Below are 26,368 nucleotides of genomic sequence, written 5' to 3' on the forward strand. Positions count from 1 at the left end.
ACTTTCAAAACAGTTAGTCTTAGGCCTCTTAATTGACCTAAGATGTACAATAAGTGTTTAACTAATTTGCCTTGTTCATTGGTCATTTATAATTCTCACTATGAATAAAATTCAAATGCAGTCAACAATATATGAATACACAACATACCACTCTTTAGAGGCTTTACAATCAGCCAGAATTGAATCTAGTTATGGTTCATCTTGAGCAACACAATTGTTTCCCAACACCTTTTTTGGCCTCAACGTCTGTTTTTCAATATTGATTGATACATGCAAAATGACATACCGACCTTTAGCATAAACAAAAATTGTGGTTTTATTTTTTTAATTGCACACAGCTCGCATATAATTACATTATTGCCACTCCCCTCTTGAAAAGTTGCAAAGTAAAACAAGAGAAAAAGTTGATCCCAAAATGACTATTCTAACTGCAAATATATGCGATTTATCAAACTATTTAAGTATTAATACTGCTGGGGCATGTAGTATAATTGTAATTCATTCTATTCTACGTAACACAACCTGAGTTCCATGCTGAGGCTGAAGTGTTATGACAGTGTATGGAGAATGGATGTAAGATGGTGAGAGCTCGAACTTGAAACGTTGAAGAATCAAGCTCAAGCACATCTTGGCTTCAGACATTGCAAAGTTCTGACCAACGCAAATGCGAGGACCCCAACCAAATGGGAAGAAGGCCATCTGATTGTTCTTTGTTGCCTTCCATATGCCATTGGCGAATCTCTCTGGTTTGAACTCGTGGGCATCTTCTCCCCAGATTTCAGGATCATGGTGAATGAAGATTACAGGAAGGGAGAGTATAACACCTTTCGGGTAAGTGATACCTCCTAGCTCCATAGTCTTGTAGGTCATTCGGCCAAGGAGAATTATAGGTGGGTATAGCCTTAGAACCTCATGCAAAATCATGGTCACCTGCAGCAATTTGGAAGTTAGCAGCAAAAGCATAAGCGTATTACAAAGTTTCTTATTCTGTACTCCAAATTACACAATCTAGCATATTTGAAGATGTATTTGATGCTAACTAGCCAGTTCTAATTAGAGTTTGAGTTACATTAGTACTTGGCTGAGCTTGATATTTGTTGAGCATCGCTTGCTTTATTTTCCAATTAATGAGATTTCTTAATGAGGTGAATTTGAGTTTCTTAGCTGATTGGTAATGAGAAAGAAAAAAAAAGGTTTAATGAATGATATATTACCATGATTCAGCGTTACTTAGAATAACACGAGGATATGAGAGTAAAAAACAGAAACAAGTGGAATGATGTGTTACGATCTGCAATTTGATGTTAACTTCTTACTAACAGAAACAAGCACTAAATAATCAACTAGTTTATCAAATTGGTTTGCGTTTAATCGGTGTATCATTGATACTTTTTTATAATTAAATCGCTGTATCATTGATACTTTTTTATAATTAAAGGGCGTTTTGTAGGTCTTCTGAGCATAATAAGCTCATTTGTAATATAAACTTTACATGCGTTCTATTTTTCACTCCTTCGTAATAATTAAGATTGAACAGATTGCAATTCTATTAATCATTTAATACTAGATAAACATGAAAAATATTTCTTTATTTGTGTGTAAAGTTGTGGGTCAAATGTTGTTATTATGTTTATTAATATGATTCATCCATCCATCAACAAGCATATAAACACCTGACGCACTCTTCAATGTTATGAATTGGTTTCTTCCGTATGACAATTAAGTTTGAGAGAAGCAATTTCAAAAGCTAAACTTTAATAAATTTCTACATACCAAAACCAAGAATTTAACGCAAATATTGATAGCACAAATAACCTACTTTCTCTTCACTGGCCAAGAATGCAAAAACATTCTGAGATGAATAAACAAACTAAGAAATCACTTACAATCTTCAGTCGGCTTAAACCATCAAAGTCTGGTGCATTTTCACCAAAAACTTGCCTGACCTCTTCACGTGCTCTTTCCTGCCAGCTTGGATAAATACTCAAGAGTACCATTGTCCAATTAAGTAAAACACTTGTTGTCTCTTGTCCTGCAAAGTAAAAAAGCTTACATTCTTCAATAATATCTTCTGTGGTCATCCCACCTTTCTTGTAATTTCCATGCTCTTCAGATTGTTTGAGATTGGTCTCAATCAATAGGCCCAACAGGTCATCGATATTTTTCTCTCCTGATTTGATTGCCTTCTCTCTTTTTTCAATCATGCCTCTAAGAAGGGATCGAACCTCTCTATTAATTTGATTTCTTCTTCTATTAACTGGGGTGGGCAAAAACCTGCGATATCATAACAAATTATAACTATGTTTAAGATTCATAGAATATACGTAATGTTCAGGGCATAATGCTTATTAAGACACTGGGGGACGATGCTTAATAATAATACATAAATTTAGCCATGATTAAAGTTGTACAATGACTTGGCTAATATATGCAATGAGGAGTTGGCCTTTAAGTAACATGTTCAGGGAAATGAGATGCAGTTTCTTTCTGAATAATAATTCTAGTTTGGAAAAGATCTTGAGTTAGTTGGGTTTCAACAGTCTTCAAGGTTTAACAAATTGATATAAGATACACTCGTCAAATTTAAACAGAACGGGGGATTCGAAGGTTAAGATTTAATGGTTTGATGGAAAAACCGATTTCTCAATTTGGACCAAAAGAATAAAAGCCATTCTGGTCCAAATGAAGGTTGCTAAGACGTTGGAAGGAGAGAGAAATTTATCGAGTTCTTTAGATCCATATGCGAAGGTAGTTATCATGGAGTTAATGTATAATACCCTAGTTTTGAACTTGAGCAACATGGTTCTTCGTGAGGTTGATAAAGAGACAACTGTTGTTGGGATCTGGTTGAAATTGGAACAAATGCATCTGACTAAGAATTTGCAGAGTAGGATCTACTACAAGGTGAAGTTGTTTAGATTTAAAATGTCGGAGTCAAAAAGTCTTCAGGATAATATTGATGATTTCAATAAAATTAATATTGATTTATAAAATCCTGGAGTTAATATGGATGATGAGGATCAGGCAATAATGATCCTAAATTCACTTCCTAAATCGTATGCTCATTTTGTTGAAATAATGAAATATGCTCAGGAGACTTTGTCTTTGGAAGAGGTTCATATTGCTTTGACATCTAAATAGATAGAAACAAAAACTGAAAAAGAATCATAGGGTGCTTTAGGTTTGAATGCTAGAGGTACCAGAGAAGAAATAAAAGAACAAGTATAGAAACAAGTCAATGTCCAAGTCTAAGACTAAATTCACATGTTTTCACTTTCATAAGGAAGGGCAATACCAGAAGAATTATTCAAATCTGAAAAAGAATGGTAAGGGGAGGTCAGTTAAATTTGGGGATACGTAAGTAGCATCAAATTGATTTGTGGATTCAAAGTTTTTGGTAGTTACTACATATTCTAACAAGGAAGATTGGATAATGGATTCAGTTGTTTGTTTCATATGACTCATAACAGGCATTGGTTTAATAGTTCAAAGAAGTCAATGGAGGGAAGGTCATTATGAAAAATGACACACCTTGTAAAGTCCTTGGAATTGGAACTATTATAATTAAAACTGATGATGGAGTGATTAGGACTCTTACTAAAGTCAGTTATGTGCCAGATCTGAAAGGGAATTAGTTGTCTCTTGGTACTCTCGATGGATTTGGTTGCAAGTTCAAAGCTAAGAATGGTATTCTTAAGATTATCAGAGTTCGATTATGATTATGAAGGGAAAGAGCCTGAATGGATTGTATTCTTTAATGGGAGGAACAATGAATAATTGAGCAGGAACATCGAATGTTATATAGATAGATCAAACAAAGCTTTGGCATCTTTGGCTTGGTCATATTATTCTGAAGGGTTTAAATGTATTGCACGAATTGGAAAAGACAATGTACATAAGATTGATTTCTGTGAACATTGCATCTTATGGAAATAAACTCGGATAAAGTTTGCTACAGAGCAACCTTACTAAAGGGACTGTCAATTACATTCATTCAGATATTTGGGGACATGCTTTTGTTTCGACTTTGGGTGGAGATAGATGCTTTATCACCTTCATTGATAATTTTTCAAGAAAATTTTGGATTTATATTTTAAAACATAAAAATAAAGCATTTAAGACATTTAAGCAATAGAACATGCTAGTTGAAAACCAGACTAGAAAGAAAAATAAAAAGTTGAGAACAGATAATGGGTTGGAATATTTGAATAATGAATTTACTAAATTTTGTAAAGAAAATGGAATTAACTGACATAAGACTATAAGAATGACTCCAAAATAGAATGGTAATACAAAAAGGATGAACAGGACTTTCCTAGAAAAGGTCAAATGCATGTTATCATTTGCAAAAATGGATAAACATTTCTGGGGAAAACACTTAATACTGTTTGTTACTTGATGAATAGAAGTCCGTCTACAACTCTTGAATTCAAAACTCCTGAAGAAGTTTGGATAGGGAAACAGGCTGATTAAAGCAATCTAAGAATTTTTTAATATTTGATTTATATTCATATCAATCAGGGAAAACTAGAACCAAGATCCAAGAAAGGTATATTCTTATGATATCCGAATGGAGTGAAAAAGTACAGATATTGGTGTTGAGATTGTTGCAGCTTAGTTTTTCGATTGTTAAGATTCATGCAACATATATGCTTTTTTTATGATTCCAAATATTATTGTTTTAATTACAATTTATTCTAACATATTTTGAATGTATTGTTTTTGTTGTTTGTGTGTACTAACATTTCAGGGAAATCATACTCTAAATTGTTGAATACTTCAAATCAGATTAGATTAGGGTTCATTGTAAATGAAGTCTGTATTTTCATTTTATTGAGTCTGAGAGAGTGATTGTAATTGAGTAACTGTGCACACACACACACTGGGGGAGTGTTTAAAATTGTAAATTTTTTAAAGTAATCGTACTATATTAACTCATTTCGTACAGGACGATTTGTTCGGTTATTTTCCCCTACGAGGGGACAAATGAACTGCAGGTAGAAAATTTTTCTAAGTACTGATCGTACTGTACGAAACTTCCTTCGTACAAACGTTGTCCAGAGTACGAATTGGACGGGTCCCTAATCATCCCAAAGAATTCATTATTTGTCTGAACGGATCGTACGGTACGATGTCGTCTTCGTACACGCCGTCAAGAGTACAAATTGGACGTGTCCCTTTTCGTCCCGACGAATTCATTGTTTGTCTGAACGGATCGTACTGTACGATGTCGTCTTCATATTGACGCCGTCCAGAGTACGAATTGGACAGGTCCCTTTTTGTTCCGACAAATTCATTATTTTTTTAACAGATTGTACTGTACGATGTCGTCTTCGTACAGACGCCATCCAGAGTACGAAAATGTGGGCCCCCTCTTCGTCCTGACGAATATGAAAAATTTTCTAGCTATTCATACAGTACGAACTTGGTTCATACTGGACAATCATCGTGTACGAAGTCATTTCGTACAGATTCACAAAAGTTTCGTACGCAACAGTTTTTGAACAGTTCGTACGTACGAACATACAATCATACACGCTCAAAATGAAAAATTTCAATTTTATGGACGATTTTTCATGTCTTTCATATAAAAGATCCTTAAAAACTGACGTGAAAATGGTTGTTTTTCGTGATTTTTCAAGAGCAAGTGAAAGAGTGAGTTTGGGAGAGTGTTTGAAAGAGAGTTCTTGCAAGTGTAGTGTGAAGGGTTCACAAGGTTACTCAAAGATAATAATCTCTTTTGGTTTTTAATTATACTCTTCATTTTCTTCTTTCTAGTTGTTCAAGAAAAGATCTTTGAAGAAGATCAATTCTCTGCCGACACCTAGAGGGTGTGAAAGGACGACGGTTCTCTGCCGACATTTGGAGTGTGTAAAAGGACGACGACGGTTCTCTGCCGACACTTTGAGGGTGTGAAAGGGTGACGGTTCTCTGCCGCACCGGGGATTAGTGGAAGAGAGGAATTGTAAAGGCTTCTCAGCCTTGCTGTGGGAGCAAAATGAGAGTCACTTTGGTAATAGTGCAATACCTGAAGAGGGAGTCTTCAAGGAGTGGATGTAGGTCGTGTTTGACCGAACTACTATAAATCTGTGTGTATTTTTATTTTTCGCATTTATTTTATGTCATTTGTTTACTGTGGTTGAAAATCTTATTTTAATCTAAAATCAAATTGCTGTAAAATTTAAAACGGATTTCTATTAAAAAAATCTAAGAGAATTTTTAAATTATCAATTCACCCCCTTTCTTGATTAGCCTTGGGATAATTACTTAGGTTTAACAACCAATACGGAATCAACAGTTGTCTTTTAGATGAATTAAAGTGTATCATTAGCAAAGATGTCATCTCAATGAGCAGGAAGTAATGATTGATCAAATTACTGAAAGAGATTAAGAGACCGTAGAAGGTACTGATATTATAGAGAACAATGATACATATCAATTGCAGCTGGAGATGATACTGGCATATATCAGTGGTTAGATCATTAGGAGGATTATTGCTCAGCGAGATCGAAACAATTTAAAAAAGTATAGTCTAGCCAGAGATCGAACAAGGAGCATAAAAGAACCAAATCATTTAGGTTATGCCGACTTAATTCCATATACTCTTATAACTACTGAAAAGGTTAGTAGATGATCAGCCTAGATTGTATAAGGAAGCAATGAGCAGTGATCAAAAGGGTTTCTGGAATCAAGTGATGAATGAATAAATGGAATTACTGGAAAAAAATTGTACTAGGGAACTTATGCATAAACCACCAAACAAGCGTTTAAGGCAAGGTTATAAAAGAAACTATGGTGTTTCAGATGTTGGGCAACAAGGTATAACATAAGGTTAGTGGCAAAGGGCTTCCCTCAGAAAGAAGAAATATATTATACTGAGATTTTCTCACTAGTTGTTAAGCTTACTTCGATCAGAGTAATTTGTTATTGGTTGCAATATATGATCTTGAGCTTGAACAAATGGATGTTAAAATAGCTTTTCTGCATGGAGATCTTGAGAAAGTTATTTACATGATTCAACCAGAGGGAGTTATCAAAGTTGGACAGGAAAATAAGGTTGGTCTCCTTAAGAAGTTTTTATATGAATTAAAATAGTCTCTTATAAGAAATTTAATTCATTTATGAATCAGAATTCTTACAAAAGAAACTCGTTTGATATATGTGTTTATAACAAAAAAATTTCAAAGAACAATGTAATATATTTTCTTCTTGTATGTCAACAAAATGCTTATAGCCAGTGATAGTGTTTCAAAGAAAGATCAGTTAAAGTAGTTACAAAACAATCAGATTGAGATGAAGGATTTGGGTCAAAATAGATGTATAGTTGGGATAGATATACTAAGGGAAAGAAATAAAGGCTTATTACATTAGCCTCAATAAATTTATATCAAGAAAGTTCTAAGGAAATTCGGTATGGAATCAGCCAAATCGATTTCATCTCAACAGGGTTCATAGTTTAGGCTTTCTGTATCGCAATCACCAACAACAGAAAAAGATCATAGGTATATGTGTTTAGATTTCTATGCGAGTGCAGGTGGTAGTTTGGTGTATTCTATAGTTGCACCAGGCCATATATTGCTTATGCTACAAGTTTTATTTGTAGATTCATGGCTTATCCAGGAAAAGAGCACTGGAGGGTTTTTAAGTGGATCTTCAGATATCTTAGAGGATCATATAGTGTTAGGTTGACTTATAGAAAGGAAAATTGAGGTAGAGAGCGGTTTCAGGTTTTGTGGATTCAGATTATGCAAGAAATCTAGACAAGCGTAGATCTTTGACAGAGTATATTTTTCAACTCTACGATAACACAGTTAGCTGGAAATCCAATCTTCAGTCAATTGTGAGTTGTGACTTTATCAAAAACAGAGGCAGAGTATATGGCTACTATAGAGGAAATAAAGGAAGACATCAATTGGAAGGGGAAGAGCTTGAAAACACAGAAATAAAATAAGTTATCTAGTGTGATAGTCAGTTATTAGGTGTTTCACGAAAGGACAAAGCACATTGATATAAGATTGCATTTTATCAAGGATGTCCTAGATCAAGGCATTGTGGAAGTTCAGAAAATTAATAAAGACAAGAATATAGCCAACATGCTCACCAAGGTAATGTCTGGAACCAAATTCCAGCACTACCTCACTATGCTTCAGGTAGGTAGGCCTCTTGGTTAAGGAGGCTTTGGGAGAAAGAGGTAGGTTGGCTTATCTAATATTTGATTCATTGTGGAGATTATTAATTAAAATCCAAATTAATTATAGGAATCAAATATTAGTTGTTAAATTTATTTTATTAATTTGCACTAGTTGTTTTATTTAAAAGCTATTTTAAAGCTAACAAATATTATCTCTTATAGCCTCTTGTGTAGCCTCTTATATTGCCATTAGTGTGGCTTATTTCTTGTATTGTTTTTCTCTTATTATAGCAGGTAAGACCTTCGGCTAAGATAGATATAGGCAAATAGATTGAAGGAGCGAACTGTCATCAGCTGTCGGGAGGAGGTGAAACTAGGGCTATGACTGAGTGTAGGAATCGAAGAGCTCTCTACCATGCGGAATCGAGTGCAAAGGAGATTGAGATCTTGCAGTTCATTGAGAAGGAGATGAGTACCATGCTTGTGATTTCAGCTAAAAGCTAGAGGGAAGAAGGATCAGAAGCTTCTTCTAGCATGATTCATACATGCAACCAAAGATTTGGATGATTAGGGGTCTTCTTCTTTATGTTTCTTGAAGATATAATCAGCCAAATTTAGATTTAAAAGTATTAGTAACTCTAGCTTGAAAAAGATCCTGAGTTAGTTGGGTTTCAACAGTCTTTGAGGTTTAACAAATCACAACAAAGCAATTTCATTAATTAGGAAGAATATAAAATCTTTTAATTAGTTGTTACTTTTCATGCAGTCTCTGTATTCAATGATGGAAAGCTAATTTGTTAAAATAAAAAAATCACTTATATATTTACAGTAGCATATAGAAAAAAATAATAATAATAAACCTATTATTCCAGTCCCGCAAATGGTTAAAGCCTCAAGTTTCTTTCTAAATATATTTAAGTATTTATATAAAACTCTTAAAGAGCCAAACACAATCAAACAAGCTCTTTTCTTGTTGGCTTATTAAGTAAAAAAGTTGAAAAAATTTTGCTCAAGCACATCTAATTTATCAAACAAGCTGAACAGGAGCAGTTGTTAAATTGAATTTGCATTGTTATCGAGCCGACCACGCACAGTTAATGAGCATTGTGCTTTTTCTTTGACATCCCAAGATGAAATGGAATGGAATGAATGGATGAGCATATTTTTTTGTAGCTGTCATTCACAACTTTTTTTGGAATAATGAGACCATGGGACAATTAATTAGAAATAACAAAATAGTTATAGAAGATTTGCCCATTGATTTTTAAAAAAGATGATTGTTAGCTGTTGATTTTTTATATGGGAAGAGATAAGAAATTAGGGGATACTGAGTTGGAATGATATTGATTTATTGCAATAGAAGATTAATTTTAGACCAATATACTCTAAGAGTTCAATGCACTGATCTTGTCACAGACAGGTCAGAGACAAGCTTGGGTCATAGATAAATTAGGATGGCTTAAGAAATGTTCAATAGGGTTTCACTAGGACGGTAAAAAGAAATGCTCAAAGCTTAAGGCATATTGAGCTATTAGAGACTAACAAACAACTCTAGTGTAGGTGATAGAGATTGAGTAAACCGTCATACCTGGAGTAATGTAAAGAGAAACGACAGAGCATCTGTCTATCAACTCTAAACACCAGAATGTTCATATTGTGTGTACATGTCATGTTAGAAGAAACATATGGGTATGAAAGACATCTACAAGACAGACTCAGAGAGCAATTTATAAAGAACCTAAATGCTAGAGAATACACCAAAACTATGATGTCAACAAAGAAAAAGTATAAAAACAAAAATAGTAAAACAAAATTATAATTTCTATCTATAGGGATCAACAAAATAACAACAACAATAAGCCATTATCCTGTTATGTGGGGTCCGCTATATTAATCTTTTTTCCATGGTGTCCGAATAATAGGATCAACAAAGAAGCAAAATAAAAAAATTTCATAATCACCAGAAAGCTATATCAAAACTCAAAATTTGCCAATTAATACAAATAAACTATGTAAGATGTGAAGCACATGTTATTATGGGTGTCAATTGGGTTCATAGGTCAGATTCAGGTATGATAAAAAAATGCCCAAACACAAATATAATACTACTCAAACCAAATCTTTCTATTAAACTGACAAAAAATTCCAACTTTGAACCCTACTCGACCTAACCAAACTTGACGCAACATGAAAAGCATTTAAGTTGTGATGGATTAGTGCTAACTCCACTCAAAACTAAACACAATAAGACAAATTTTAAAAAAATAATATAAATAAGTTTTTCGTAAAAAAATAATAAAATAGCTATGTCATTATTTTTGGGTTGACCTGATTTTGACCCCACACCGCTGGAACTCAACCGAATATTTTTTTTTCAAGTCACTTACACTGACTCCAACCAAAACTAAATATTATATTTGTTGAATAGATCTCGGAAACATTAAATACATAATTCAACACTCAAAATAACCAAATAAAAAAACTTGATGCATGGACGAATAAAAAAAATTTGTAAACTAAACTGAATGAAACTCTCCAAAATTTTATTGATCCACCTGAAAAATTGGGTTAAATTAATTTTTTAATTAGCATATATATTTGATGTTGAATCTAAGTTTGTGGTGGGTGATACCCAACCATCTAGCAAGACCCACTTAAGAGACTAGAATCCGATGACCTATGATGCACCGACACGGACACGACACGGACACGACACGACACGAACACGGGACACGGCATTTTTTAAAAATATAGGACACGGGTGCGGCGTGGACATGGCATAATAATTTTTTAATATAATATATAAAATTAAGGTGACATTATATTAAAAATGACAAGCAATAATAAATCAATTTCATGATAACTTATTTAGCTTATAACATAAAGATGTTTCATACAAAATGTTTAAAAAATATTTCCAAAAGAAGTCGGTGTCACAGGTTTACAAAAGAGAAAATAAAAAAGCTTGCCATCTGTTTTTATCCATCGGAAAAAGAACACCGCGTGCAACGAGGCATCCGCAGTCTGCACTGTTGCTGGCTCACTCACCGAGAAACTGGGCGGGAAAACGTGTATGGAGGGCGGGAAATCGAAACCGATCGGCTTGACGAGCGGCTCGATAGCTCGTTTATATGTCGCGAGTCGAGCTCGAGCTTGACTTTTGAGCTCGACTCGAGCTCGACTTTTGAGCTCGACTCGAGTTCGAGCTAGGTATTAGGCTGACGAGTCAAGCTCGAACACCTCTTGACTCGAGCTCGACTCGACTCGTTTGCACCCCTACCTAGCATCCATGAATGACGGATCCCGCAACTGAATACGGCTTAACTTGGGACGAGGACGGCTTCACCGATATTCTACGATCAACCTTCTTCGACGTGAATCAAAGAATTGATCATACCATCGATGACTACTTGGAACGTATTTTGGACACCTTAGTGGAAGCAATCGAAGAGAACTTCGAAGGCGTTGAGTGGAGGATCTTCACCACTCCTTGATGAGAGGTTCTCTTTTCCCCTTTTTATTATATTTCTCTAGTCTAACTCTATCTTGTGCTTGATTGTAGTCACGAAGGACGACTCTCCCTGCTACTGCTAAGCTTATAAACGTAGGGTTTTTGAGCGTGCCTTTATGCTTACTAATTTTCATCGTTAGATTAGGGATTATTTTAAAACTACTACTACGGCATTAAGTGATTTACTAATTGTTTTGAAAGCTTTTCCCACTCTTTGGATATATAATTTAGCATAAGCGGGTGTGACCCCTTATTTATTTTGATTCGTTGTTTTGAACTGTTACTAGTCTTGTTCTTTGATTATTCTAATCGAGAGTTGTGCAAATTTCATATGAATTAACTGCATTTCATATTTAGTACTGCATCATCTGGTATCAGAGCATGGTATGCTCTTGCATGATTTAGGATTCTTGGTAGTTTCCTTTTCTGCATGATATCTTTGCACTGTTGTCATTAAGAAGATTGTTAGATTGCTGCCCTGCTAATTTTACTATCATTTTTGCATCGCATCTTTGTGTTGTACACTTGTACCCATATTATTTGTTGCCCTTTACATCGCAGTCTTGTTAGGAGTCCCATAGTAACTGCCAATGGACCCGAAACAACTAGGAAAGACCTTAGACTTGTTGATAGGTCAAATGAACAACATTAGCCAGCAACTTAAGGAAAACCAAGCGGATCTAGCTGAGCTTCGTAGGAACACCACTGAGATATTTGATACACTTGAGCGAGCTAGAGACCACCCTACTCCCTACACCCTATCTAGACCACCTTCTATGTATGGGGATGAAACCTACCTAGATGAGAGGCAACATTGTGCCAATCATCGAGCACCGTACCATGGACATGACCCACGTCATGATCCAGACTTGGATGAGAGGCAACACCGTGCCAATCATCGGGCACATTACCACGGACATGACCCACGTCATGATCCTTATGCACCACTTATGAAAAATATTAAGACTGATGCTCCTACCTTTGATGGAACACTTGATCCCCAGCTCTTCCTGGACTGGGTCAAAGGTATGGACAGTTTCTTTAAGTGGTATGACATATCTGAGACTAGGAAGGTTAGCTTTGCGCCCCATTGTTGATTGGCCGTCCATGAAGCGGGAACTCAAGCAGAAGTACTTGCCTTCGTCATACTTCCCCCGACTATTGGACAGGTGGAATAAGCTGACCCAAGGCAACAAACCAGTGAAGAAGTACATCATCTCTTTCGATGACTTCTTGATTTGCTGCAAAGGGGAGACCTCTACCACCCCCGCGCAGATCTTATCTATGTTTCGTACCGGGTTGCGACAGGATCTTCACAATGAGTTGTTTGCTTGGAGCATCACTACACTGAAAAATGCCTACAGCTTAGTGCTTGATCTAGAGGAGACCCGTTCACAACACCCGAGTCATTCACATGACTCTAGACCCTCCTACAGATCAGCCGGTAGTTCCACTCCACACAGTTTTGCTACCCGACCCACTTCTGGGAACACAATCTGACCACCCACAGGTCCCACTGCACCTAGATCTGACGTTAGAAACAAACCTCCCACCTCGGATACCCCTCTGTCCAGTCTCGGGACTAAGTGCATTCGATGTCAGGGGTATGGGCATATCGCTTCTCAGTGTTCCAGTCCTCACAAAGTCTCGATCATCGAGGAGATTACTCAGGACGATCTCGAGCACGAGGTTGATCAGATCCACCAAGTCAAGGAAGAAGGCGAATACTTCGAGGAGGATGATGACACTGCGCTCCTCCATTGCCTTCAGAAATTGGATACCTCTCCCATCTGCGTGGTGAGATGCGAGCTATCCCACCCGACACCCACGGATGACTGGCGTAGGACCTCGATTTTTCATACCTACACCAAGATCAAAGACAAAAACTGCAAAGTCATCGTGGATAGTGGTAACTGCATAAATGTTGTTTCCTCCAGCATGATATCCTAATTAGGTCTGTCTGTCGTTCCTCGCCCCAACTCGTATAAGGTAGCGTGGGTCAACTACACTGCCTTGGAGGTGAAGGAACGAAGCCACGTGTCCATCTCCTCTTCCACATATAAGGAGAATGTCTGATGCGATGTGTTGACGAAGAATGTTGGACAAATCTTGTTAGGTCGTCCCTAGATCTACGATAACGATGTCCACATTTTTGGGCATTCGAACACCTGCATATTCGAACATGCAGGCAAAAAGATTAAGCTATTGTCATCGCAGCCCCGGGTTACGGATGACACGAAATCCAACCCAGTCAAATCTAAGAAAGGAGTAAACCTTGTCACCGCCAAGGTTGTAACTGCTGAGATTGCTCAAGGCGCCCCTATTTATGCCTTAGTAGGCCGTGAGATTCCCACCGAATCTGACGAGCCCATTCCTCAGGAAGTGCAGCCTATCTTAGGGCAGTATACTGATGTCTTTCCTGATGATCTTCCAGATTAGATTCCACCTCTTAGAGACATTCAGCATGCCATAGACTTCATCCCTGGAGCCTCCCTCCCGAACCTGCCACAATATCGCATGAGCCCCACGGAACATGTAGAACTTAAGAAGCAGGTTGACGAGTTACTTCAACGAGGTTTCATTAAGGAGAGTCTGAGTCCTTGTGCGGTGTCGGTCCTTCTCACCCCGAATGACGAATCGTGGAGAATGTGTGCTGATAGTCGTGCTATTAACAAGATCACCGTCAAATATCAATTCCCTATACCCAGGCTTGATGATATGCTCGATATGATGATGGGTGCCACACTATTCTCCAAAATTGATCTTAAAAGTGGGTACCATCAGATTCAGATCCGACCCGAAGACGAGTGAAAAACTGCCTTCAAGACCAAGGATGGTCTCTACGAGTGGTTAGTCATGCCATTTGGGCTAAGTAATGCCCCTAGTACTTTCATGAGGATCATGACTCAAGTGATGCGCCCATTTATGGGAAAGTTTGTCATCATCTACTTTGACGACATTCTTATCTACAATCAGTCGATTAGTCAGCACTTAGGCCACTTGAGGCAAGTTTGTGAGGTCTTAAGGAAGGAGCAACTTTATGACAATCCTAAGAAATGTACCTTCCTTTTAGATCGCATCATTTTCCTGGGCTTCATCGTTTCAGCCCTAGGGTTTTCCGCAGACCCCGAGAAGGTGAGGGCCATTGTGAAGTGGCCTATCCCTCAGAACATCCAGGAAGTCTGCAGCTTCCACGGATTAGCCACCTTCTATAGGAGATTCATTCGAAACTTTAGCACTATAGTATCTCATATCACTGATTGTTTAAATAAGAGTGATTTTCACTGGACCCCGGCCACCACCCGAGCTTTTTGATGAGATCAAACAAAAGATGGTGAAAGCCCCAGTGATGCGACTTCCTGATTTCTCCAAAGTCTTTGAAGTGACTTGCGATGCTTCGGGGGTCGGAATTGGAGATGTCCTCTCCCAGAAAGGTCACCCAGTAGCTTACTTCAGTGAAAAGCTAAATGATATTCGGCAACATTATTCCACGTATGACAAAGAGTTCTACGCCGTGATCCAATCTCTTTGTTATTGGCGACACTACTTGCTCCCGCAAGAGTTCATCATTTTCTTGGATCACGAAGCTCTACGTTATATCAACTCTCAAAAGAAATTGAATGCACGTCATCATGGTCGATGAGTTGAGTTCCTTCAGGAATATACGTACACCCTTAAACATAAGGCGGGAGTTGAAAATAAGGCTGCCGATGCTCTCAATCATCGTATGATGACCACCACTGAAATGAGAGCAGAAGTCGTAGGATTTGACCAAAAAAAGAGGGATTATTTGGAATGCCCCGACTTCAAGGAGACCTACAATCTCTTGTCTACAAGCAGCACGTGCTTTGTGGACGATTTCCAATTGGAGACTTTTCAAAGCCCAGAGGCTTTGTATCCCGAGCACCTCCTTTAGGGAAATTCTGGTCTGGGAACTCCACGTCGAAGTCCTCGCTGGGCACTTTGAACGGGACAAGACTATCGAATCCGTGGAGTATCGCTTCTTTTGGCCCAGCCTGAAGAGAGATGTTGGTCGGCTGGTCAGTCGGTGTCACACCTGCCAACTGGCCAAGCAACGTAAGCAGAACACTGGTCTTTACACTCCCCTACCTGTCCCCAGTTGTCCTTGGCAGGATGTTAGTATGGAATTTATCTTAGGTCTGCCCAAGACACTCCGTAGGCATGATGCCATTTGTGTTGTAATTGACCAGTTTTCCAAAATGGCACACTTTATTCCTTGCTCCAAAACATCTGATGCCTCTCACATTGCGAAGTTATACTTCAATGAGGTCGTTTGTCTACTTGGTTTACCTGAAACCATTGTATCGGATAGGGATGTGAAGTTCACTAGCTATTTTTGAAAAATCTTGTAGATGAAAATGGGCACCAAACTGTAATTTTTCACTGCCTTTCACCCACAGACTGATGGTCAGACCGAGGTAGTTAATAGGAGTTTGGATAATTAGTTACGGTCCCTGGTTGCTGAGCACATTAGAGATTGGGATTCCATCCTAGCCACTGCTGAGTTTGCTTATAATAATTCCATTAACCAGACCACGAGTCTGAGTCCTTCTGAAATTATATACGGGTTCAAACCTAAATAGTCGTTAGAACTAATACCCATGTGTTCTAGGTTTAGGATTTTTGAGTCTGTATCATCATTTGCATCTCATTTGCATGAGCTTCATAAGAAATTTGCACAACAAATTGAAAGGAATAATAATGAATATAAACTACAAGCAGATTTGAAACGACGCTTTAAAACTTTTGAGGTTGGTGACTCCGTGATGGTGCGGATTCGTCCGGAACGGCTCCCGTCGGGAACAGTTAAGAAGTTGCAAGCCAAGAGTGCGGAACCTTTCAAAATACTTAAGAAAATTAACGATAATGCCTATGTAATAGATCTACCTGCAGATTTTAATATAAATCCCTCTTTTAACATAGAAGACTTACTGGCATATGAAGGTCCTGATTTCAACCTGCCAAATCCACTGATAAAATAGTCTTGTGTGAACCCACCCTATGAGATCTCAAACCTACCTCCACTATCAGATATTCCTAAATTACCCATGGCAGAGCACATAGTTTAAAATTGTGCAATCTGAGGCACGCCTCGAGGCGCGCCTTTGCACAATTTGCTTCAAAATAGCCTCAAAGCCTACGCAATTCTTAGGCATCATAAGGCGTACGCCTTAGGTGGAGTGAGGCGCGCCTCACTAGCGTTATTGCGCAATTTTCTTTGAGGCGTACACCTCAAATATGGGGGCCCACTTACTTAAAAAACCTCTTAAATTCTTCCTTATAACCACTTACCCTTCCAAAGACCCACTTACCCGACCAAAGACGTCAAACGAAGCAGCGCAGGAAGCACGCAGACGCCCGATTCGGCTCTCCCGCACGTTTCCGCCACCTCTCTCGCCGGCGCCGCCTCTCGCCGGTGAGTCATTTGTTTCCGACCTCCCCTCTACATCACTTCTTCAAGTGTTCTTAAGGTTCTTTTTAAGTTTAGGGTTTGATTTTTCAACTTATAGGAAATCTAGGGTCATAGTTCTCGGTACCGCTAGGTACATGCTCGGTACCGCTATGTACATGCTCGGTATCGCTATGTACATGCTCGGTACCACTCAGTATATGCTCGGTACCGCTCAGTATATGCTCGGTACCGCTAAGTATATGCTCAGTACAGCTAGGTATTTGCTCGGTACTGCTAGGTACATGCTCGGTACCTCTCAGTACCGCTAGGTACATGCTCGATACAGTTAGGTACATGCTCGGTAGCACTCGGTATCTTCCCATGCAAACAACTTACGAACTTTGCATGGAACGACTAATACCGGAGCAGACAGATAAAGAGCTTGCAGATTTACAACTTGTTTTATTTCTGAATAAAGAGGATTTTTTCGGTCTGCATGCAGCAAAATCAACGATTGCCAAACGATCTCCATGTATACTTATTTTGGTAAATGCAAGACACTTTATTAAGTTCTGATTATCATTTTTCTTCTTGAAAACAGTTGAATGGTAGATCTAATTTGGTGATTCCACCTCTGAGTTACAGTTTTGCTGTAAGAGTTTTGGGCCTCACTTGTTCTTCTTCTGGGTGTGAGCGAAATTGGAGTACATATAGTCAAGTACAAACAAAGAGAAGAAATCGGCTATCAACACTCAGAATGAACTCCCTTGTATATATTATGCACAACAAGAGGTTAAGAGATAGGAGGTTAAGGAATAAGGGGTTGAAAGATGATGAGGACCCGTTGGTGTGTGATGATGTGTCATCTGATAATAAGTGGTCATAGATGATGAGACAGATTTGCCATTATCAGACTTACAGCTAGAGGATCTAAGTGTGGATGTCTTGAGGGACGAAGCAGATCAAGTGGGCACATCCACTAGCACCACACCACACACATCCACTAACTTTGCAGCATAATAATCAAGTAAAGATATTTCACAACTTATATGTTATTGCATTATATTTACATCAAGTGAGCAATTAACATGATAATGAATTAATGATCATTCTTATTGAACAGGAAAGAGAAAAGTGAGTCATATTGAAGATGATTAAGATATGACATTCATAGATACAATTGGAGAAGAAGATTCCCTTAAAGACCCATGTAGTGATGAGATATGATTGGATTTTATATGTTTCTTCTTAATTGTATTTGAGAGTTCTGATAGACTATAATTTTGTGGTTTTGTACTTTGGAACATGCTTTTATTGCATCTGTTTTTTTAATTTCCACTAATTCCACTTGTCATTTAGATGCTTTTATTGTATGATAGAATCTTGCTATTATTTACCTGCTGAAATCCTTAAATTCTCATTTATGCAATTCTGCATCCGTCAGGCTATGCCTCAGACCGCCTCAAGACTTACGCCTCGCCTCACGGATGAAAACCGCCTCAAGGCTTATTTATGCAATTTTAAACCTTGGCAGAGCAGATGGAGGCAATCCTAAGTGATGAGATCATATCCACAAGAGAAGGTGGACGAAGGAGGTATTTGATCAGGTGGAAAAGAAAGCCCGAGTCAGAGGATATGTGGCTAGATCGCGAGGAGTTGCAACAGATTGACCCAGATGCACTAGAGATCTACGAGAGAACCAAAGATACTTACTCGACGGAGTCGAGTTTTCTCTCACCCCGGGAGAATGATGGGGACATCAACTCATGAAAGGTTTATCAGAGCGATCTAAGGCCACGATTGAGTCCTTATATTTCTGAGTATTTATGTTATTTTCCTATTCATGTATTTTTCTATTTTCGTGTATCATGTATTTGTTTTTATTATTTTTCCAGTTGTACCCTTTTAGTGGGGAATATCGTACGTAAGCCCAAAGGGCAAGATTGACTTTTATTTTTCTTGAGTCCTTGTACTTGGCTATTTATTGCCTCATGTCTTATGTTTTGAGGTTAATGAATTATTAAGAAAAATTTTTCTGCACTTGTCTTCTTGAAACTTTTGTGAGAGCTTGAGAGAGAGTTAGAGAGCTTGGTGGAGCCTAGGATAGGCCACCCATCATACCCAACAGTCACCAACGGTGGCTCTTGGTTCTCCCTCCCTTCCCCTTACCTCAGCCGCCGACTTCTCCCCTCACCCGAGCCGCATTCGCCCCATCCGACCACCCCATTCAGCTCCACGGCCAAACTCCACCCAACCAACCCCGTCTCCCATCTTCCAAAACCGATGGCCACCTAATCCTAGTCGCCGGCCTCATTGGGGATTTCCCCTTCCTCCCTTTCTTCCTTTATTTCCTATTATAGATTTAACAATATTTGGAACTAGCTTTGAATTCAAATCCAAGTGATTTAAAATTCAAAATGTTTCCTAATCTACAAAATCTATTTTAGGAAAGTCTCCTAAATTCTCTCCAATCAATTCATAATTGATTGGGATTTAAAATTGCCTTTCCCAATTTACGTATCCCAAATTAGCAAGCAATAATTAATTGCTCTAATCCTTCTCCCCATTACTTCCGCCGGCCCCTCCCCATTGGGCTTGGATTAGGAAACCTTTCCTAAATACCACTTTCTTCTCTTTAGAAATAATTCCCATCTCATGATAGCCGAAACTTTTAAAGCCCAAGCCTTTAATTATTTTCCAAAATCTGAGAGTAGGATTAGGAAATAAATACCTAATTCCACCCCCCCCCCCAATACCGCGGCCCCTTACTGGATTTTCCCAAAATCTGTCCACGATACATTGCCCCTCTTTGGGAAGATTTTGAAGCTAACCTGCTGCTGGCCGAAATCCTCAAGGCCCCATCTTGGGTTTGCTTCTCTTCCAAATCACCTCTCCATCATCAACTCCTCTATTGAGTTCTAAACCCCAAATCCTCTCCCAACCTCTATTCTTTCAAGAAAGAAATCTGAAATTTCTCTCAGGTTTTGGGAATGAAATATGTAATTACTCTCAGATTTCGGAGAGGAGATTTGTTACCTAGCATCCATAAATGGCAGATCCCGCAACTGAATACGGCTTAACTTGGGACGAGGACGGCTTCACCGATATTCTACGATCAACCTTCTTCGACGTGAATCCAAGGATTGATCATACCGTCGAGGACTACTTGGATGTATTCTGGACACCTTAGTGGAAGCAATCGACGAGCACTTCGAAGCGTCGAGTGGAGGATCTCCACCACTCATTGACGAGAGGTTCTTTTTTCCCCTTTTTATTATATTTCTCTAGTCTAACTCTATCTTGTGCTTGGTTGTAGTCACGAATGACGACTCTCCCTGCTACTGCTAAGCTTAGTAAACATAGGGTTTTTGAGCGTGCCTTTATGCTTACTAATTTTCATTGTTAGATTAGGAATTATTTTGAAACTACTACTACGACATTAAGTGATTTACTAATTATTTTGAAAGCTTTTCCCACTCTCTGGATGTGTAATTTAGCCTAAGCGGATGTGACCCCTTATTTGTTTTGATTCGTTGTTTTGAACTATTACTAGTCTTGTTCTTTGATTATTCTAATTAAGAGTTGTGCAAATTTCATATGAATTAACTGCATTTAATATTTAGTCCTGCATCAAGTATCAATCCACCAGCTAGTCTCATCATCATGACCAGGTTCATGAAGTATTAGGGATGTTGAATTGAAAATATTTGCATAATCTTTAATTGATCTAGTGTGCTCGCGTGCAGATCGCCTTGAAAGAGCATTCTTTAACAACATATTCAACTTAACAATAAAATTGCTAACTTAAGCACATTGTTTCCATGGATCTTGTTCCCATCTTCAGCTTGCTCAAAAACTTCAAGTTACATTGGCACAAAATGCTACCTTTTTAAATAACTTAGGACACTAGGTTTTTTTTTTTTCGTTCCTTAAAGATCCAAACTCCTTCAACAAATGATTAAGATCAATCACATGATGAGCACAAAAATTATGACACCGTTTCAGGTAACAGACCGAGAAACTTCTCATGAATAAAGGTGAAATCATGGAGGCAGTTGTGGGAAACAATTATTTTGTTAGAGCTTGAGATGAAATCAATGACTTGATGGAATCCCCTGAGTTTGAGATTCTACTCATCTTCAAGATTCTGAATTTTTGTCAAGAGGAACCTTCTTATCCATTTCTGAGTTGGTTAACACAACACGCACTGCCTTGGTCTGTCCTCCATTATTAGGGATAAGTATAGGTACTAGGTTATCAGAGATATGTTCCACAATCTCAAAAACTAACTGATCCTACTTTTCACTGCAGATGTCTACACTCATGCCTGACCTTGAACCATAAGCTTCCCCAGCTAATACGAGTTTCCTTAGAGATTGAACAAGAAACCTATCTTATTCTTAGCTAGTATCTTTGCATGCTTTCCTCAAATGGGTATTCCTTGACTTTTTCTTTCCTTGAAAATTGAATGGACTAAAGATGGATTTTTTGAAGTAACTGTATGCATCCTTGATCAAAACTTTCTCTATCTATTCCTGGCTTCTTCAACTCTTTGAACCACAAATTGAGAAGGGGAAAACGGTGAATTGGAGGAGCTCGAAGGTTTGGCGGCGAGCTTCAATTTGAGGTAGGCAGTCTCGAAAGTGTTAATGGGGAGAACCTAACATCAGGGATGGTAGAGAGTAGAGGTGATGTGGGAGGCACGCTAAGGACGGGCCGCACTGATTGTTGATCAAGTGAATCCTTCTTCTCTCCCTTAGATTCTTCCTAAACAGTGGCATAACGCAAGCGCAGATCGCGCGTGAGAGAGAAGTTGGATGCGGGATCACATGAGTGAAGTGGGAGCGGAAGTGGGAGTGAAGTGGGGGTGGGGGCGGAATCACATTAGAGCGGGGCTGGTATTTGGGGCGTGGGATCACAGGAGCAGAGTGGGAGTTGTAGCGACAGTGAAGTGGGGGTGGGGGCAGAATCGCGTTGAAGCAGAAACACTCGCGCGGACGCGCTCGAGGTGCATAGGAGCGAAGGCACTAATATGGTTTCCTACATGTGTATTCTCTCTACAAAATGAATGAAATTAGAACATAAATCATCCAACCAATCAAGTGATGCATTCACTTGAGCTGCCCAAAAAGTTTCATGGCTTTAATCATCATCAACAACCCAACTTCTTTGGTGTCAATCGCCATCGACAACATATCTTTTTCGGCTTCGATCATGGTCAACAGCACATCTTCTTCTGCAGTCCTCCATTCTTTACGATCTTCAAGTTCTGATACCAACAACTACAGTGGATCGATAGAAGAAAGAATCTGCTAGAAGAAACACACAAAAATCGGGGAAGAAACACAAGCTCAAGGCTTAAAAGGATATAATATTCTTCATTCCCCTTACACCTAACCTCAACTATTTATAAAGCAAATAGAATATTCTAAAAATTAAAAGTATACTAAATCTATGCTCTATTATAACTAAGATGTTCCACGTCAAACATATCATAAAGGGCCAGAAAAAAATTCTTCGCATACTTAAGCTCATAAAATTTTTAATGGAACGCCTAAAAAAAATTATTGGCTCTTTAGCAGTGCATATTCTGTTAATTCACTTAACCTATATTTAATATAATAAAAAAGAAACAACATAAGGGCATATCATCTTTAGATTTTGTCTTGTAGATCTAAATCAAATAGCCTTGAAAAGAAAGTATGCTAGGCTAAGATGCAACAAAAAGAAAAGTGGAAGTTCAAATGAAAAGCTATTTCCGTAAACTTGAGCAAGCAATATTCGTTATGTCACATCTTTCAATAAATTTGAGAGTGCACTAGCTGTAAAATATATACACATATGATATAAAATTCTTGAAATTCTCTAGCAAGAATAATAAGAAATCTTGGGTTGATCTTGGTGTCGTTGGGTTCGTATTTCCGAGACGCTCAGTTTGACTGTAAGCTCGCTGAAATCGGAGTTCATATGCTCCCGAAATTAATTTTTGAAGCTCCCAACTAGTTTTTTGCCTCGAGATTCGTGCCCGATCAAGATGATTTTGTAATATCGTTTCAAGTACATTTAGTTATATATTATAATGCAAATATGCAATTCAACAATTGGCCAAGTGTGTCATACCTGAAGCCTGGAATGTATACATTTTGAGAAGACAGAATAAGAAGTTGAGATTGCTCTGTCTGGAGTTGAAATATACGCCTTCCTTCCTCATGGCTATTACCAAATGCTGTTTTTGAGATAACATCACTACTTAAATTTTGGAATTCAGGCCAAACATCCAGCTCGCATGTTCCATCATGATCAATTAATTTCTCCCACCTTTCGATCAATTCCCTACAACAAGAGGAGAATGCTGACTGCATCCGCTGCAAACCATTAAAAATCATTTAGAAGATGAAAAAATTATGACTAAAACGTACGAACTTTTCCTTTAAACATTAAATGGCTCAAAAAGAAGAAGGATCGTAGTCTAGGATTTCTTTCTTACCCTCAGCTTCTCTATATGAAACGCTGGATTAATAATCCTCCTGTGTCTAGCCCATTTTTCACCCTCATAACTTACAAGTCCAGTTACCAACAGCTTCCCCAGAGGATTAATCTTTGGTTTTTCAAAGTGGCCAAACTTGGTGGATAGAATTTCACGCACTAAATCAGGATTCATGATGGTGACTCTGGGAATCGGCCCAATCCATGTAATGCAGAATTTACCTGTTTGCAGATCAAAATGATACCGATTGGTCGGTTCCAGTTGAAGGGACACTTAAAAAGAACTTATTTTTAACCACTTTAGGATAAAAAATACATATCAGCAAACAGAAAGTAGAAGCATTTCTAAGAAAACATGTCCAAGGTTCACGAAAAAGGACTGCTTTACAGCTCTGTAGTATGATTGAATGTCAAGCACAACGAAAGAGTAAGGTCATGAGATATAATCGAATTCCCCAGAGTGCTGCCCAACTTTAATTCTGTTTCAAATCTCTATGGCACCTATTCAAAATCATCTCTTTCTATGTACTCATTTTTTAATTGTTTAAAGCTAGAAACACATTTTCCAGAATAGTGAATTTATTCACCCAAAATAAAAATTTACTATATTCCATCATTTGGATTGGACATTGTCAGAAATCAATATTGTATTTATTCTCCACAAGCTCCCTCAAAAGCATCTCAAAGGCCCAAAATAATGAATATATTCATTTTCAAATAAAATTTAAGTGAAAACAAAATCTTCGTTTTCTCTATTTGCTAGCAAGTTAAGGAGTCATTTATATAAATTAGGTTTAAAATATTGATTCCAGCATCTTTCTCATCATATCATTTATGGAAGATTTGCAGAATACGAATTTGCACAAGGTCAATCCTGCATCTTTACATGTAATGAAGCTTTTTTTTTTTAAATATAACTTAAATATCTTGAATAAATTAGAACAGAATAATGTATATTATATAACCATTCATCAAAAGAAAAATAAATTTGTCCGGATATTTGATCCAATTTTTATGCGTGGGACGCATATATATATATATATATATATAGAGAGAGAGAGAGAGAGAGAAAAGTAATTATAATGAAAATAAATGATGTGAGATATAAGAAAAATAAAAAAAAAATATTAAAATATTTATATATCAGCTACAGAATAAATATTTTATGAATAACAAAATTGTCATGGGATCAAATTTTAAACCCATCATGAGGGCAAATTATTAGGTTCGGACATCTGATAGAAAGAATCATCCGAATTTCTCTTTGTTTACACAGTAAAAGCGAAGTTAAAGTAATTTTCCCATCCTGAGAGGATTTTATTTTTCCATGTCGAATAAATTCCTAAAAAAGGCCTAAAAAGGGAGAATAGTGCGTAGCTATGCTACGCGATTAAATACCACATTGATTGATGACTCGGTGAAGAAACGGAGAAACACGGGGTATGATACAGTGAGAAAGAGGGAGCGGCTTAATCAGAGCCTCGCGGATGAGGCGGGCGTTCTCCTTTAGGTCACCGGAGGGAAAGCAGTAGCGAGTTCCGAGGAGACCCTGAGCCCGTAGAGATCGCTCGAGACGTCGAGGGGCCCACCATAGCCATGTGGCCGACCATGAAACCCACAGCAGCAAAGCCGCCATCGCCGCCGCCACCGCCGCTGCCGCCGGCGTCATCTCCGATGATAAGACCCTAAACGTACCGCTTGCTCCCATTCCTTGCCGCAGTCCACTCTTCCAGCTTCTTAGCTGTGGTTCGAAATCTGTGTTGAGCAAGGAGTATCAAATAGACGGGGAGGAGTGTTGCGGGCTTGCGGTAGATTGACTGGAATTCTAAACTGTTCAAAATGACGTACGCGAATTTACATACATACCACACAATTCGTAAGAATTATCTAATAATTAATTTTTAATATTTATCTATACAATATTTAAAATTTTAAATTATATTAAATAATCATTAATGTTAATTTTCTAAATTTAATATTAATGATATAAGACTAAACGGTTAAACGGAGAATCAAAATTTTTCATGGGAAAATCAGTGCTCCATCGTAGAGATTGAGGCTAAATTTTTTTACTAAAACACCTTTTTAATAAGCAATAAAAAAAAATCGTCCCGAATGAAATTTGAATATCTCGTATGTTAATTTCAATCCGTCCAATCAGTCACAACCTACTTCTTTTCAAGATCGGACAAAGTTCCGATGGTGGCTACAGTGGATGTTTTGATGATTATGGTCGGGCATAGGTATATCCGTAACTGCCTATAATTCTTCAAGCCTAATAGCTTTCTTGAGTATCTACCGTGATCAAGGGATTCAACATCGTCTATCCATTAAAACCAATTTCAATTTACCCGTGATCTTCTTTCAATTTACTAGCCATATCACTCTCATAAAACTATAAATAGACCCCTCATTTCTTATGGGGGAGGAAGGAGGCTCAAGTAAATAAGAAAGGAAGAGAATGAAGAAAAGAAATATGAGATCTATTTTGCCGAATAACCTCTCCTCGACCACCGCTCGGACTTCCGCGGGACTTTTGCCCGTCGTCTGACTTTTGCCCATCGCGGGACTTTTGCCCACAGCCAGACTTATGCTCTTCGCCTGATTTCTACCCAGCGCCGGACTTCCTCCCATCAACGGTCTTTCTATCCTTTATCGCCAGACAATGGTCCTTCCGACCTCTGTCTCCCGCCGACTATGGTCCTTCCGACCTCCATCATTAGACAGCGGTCTTTATAACCTCTGTCGCCTGCTAATTATGTTCCTTTTGACCTCCCTCACCAGATAACGGTCTTTATAACCTCCGTCGCCCACCTACTACGATCTT

At 38.2% G+C, this 26,368-nt stretch overlaps 1 protein-coding gene across 1 annotated transcript; it reads right to left on the minus strand.

The window, feature by feature from the left end:
* Positions 1 to 214: 214 nt before the first annotated feature.
* Positions 215 to 25,371, minus strand: LOC110104696 (cytochrome P450 72A15). The gene is made up of 5 exons (XM_020833920.2): positions 24,940 to 25,371; positions 23,543 to 23,763; positions 23,176 to 23,420; positions 1,887 to 2,274; positions 215 to 930 (listed from the first exon to the last, which is right to left on the minus strand). Exons 1-5 carry the CDS (start codon positions 25,247 to 25,249, stop codon positions 499 to 501), a joined length of 1,596 nt encoding a protein of 531 aa, XP_020689579.1. The 5' UTR covers positions 25,250 to 25,371; the 3' UTR covers positions 215 to 498.
* Between the last annotated feature and the right edge of the window lie 997 nt (positions 25,372 to 26,368).

The sequence above is a fragment of the Dendrobium catenatum genome, unplaced genomic scaffold, assembly GCF_001605985.2.
Source record: "Dendrobium catenatum unplaced genomic scaffold, ASM160598v2 fragScaff_scaffold_665, whole genome shotgun sequence".
Lineage (NCBI taxonomy): Eukaryota > Viridiplantae > Streptophyta > Magnoliopsida > Asparagales > Orchidaceae > Dendrobium > Dendrobium catenatum.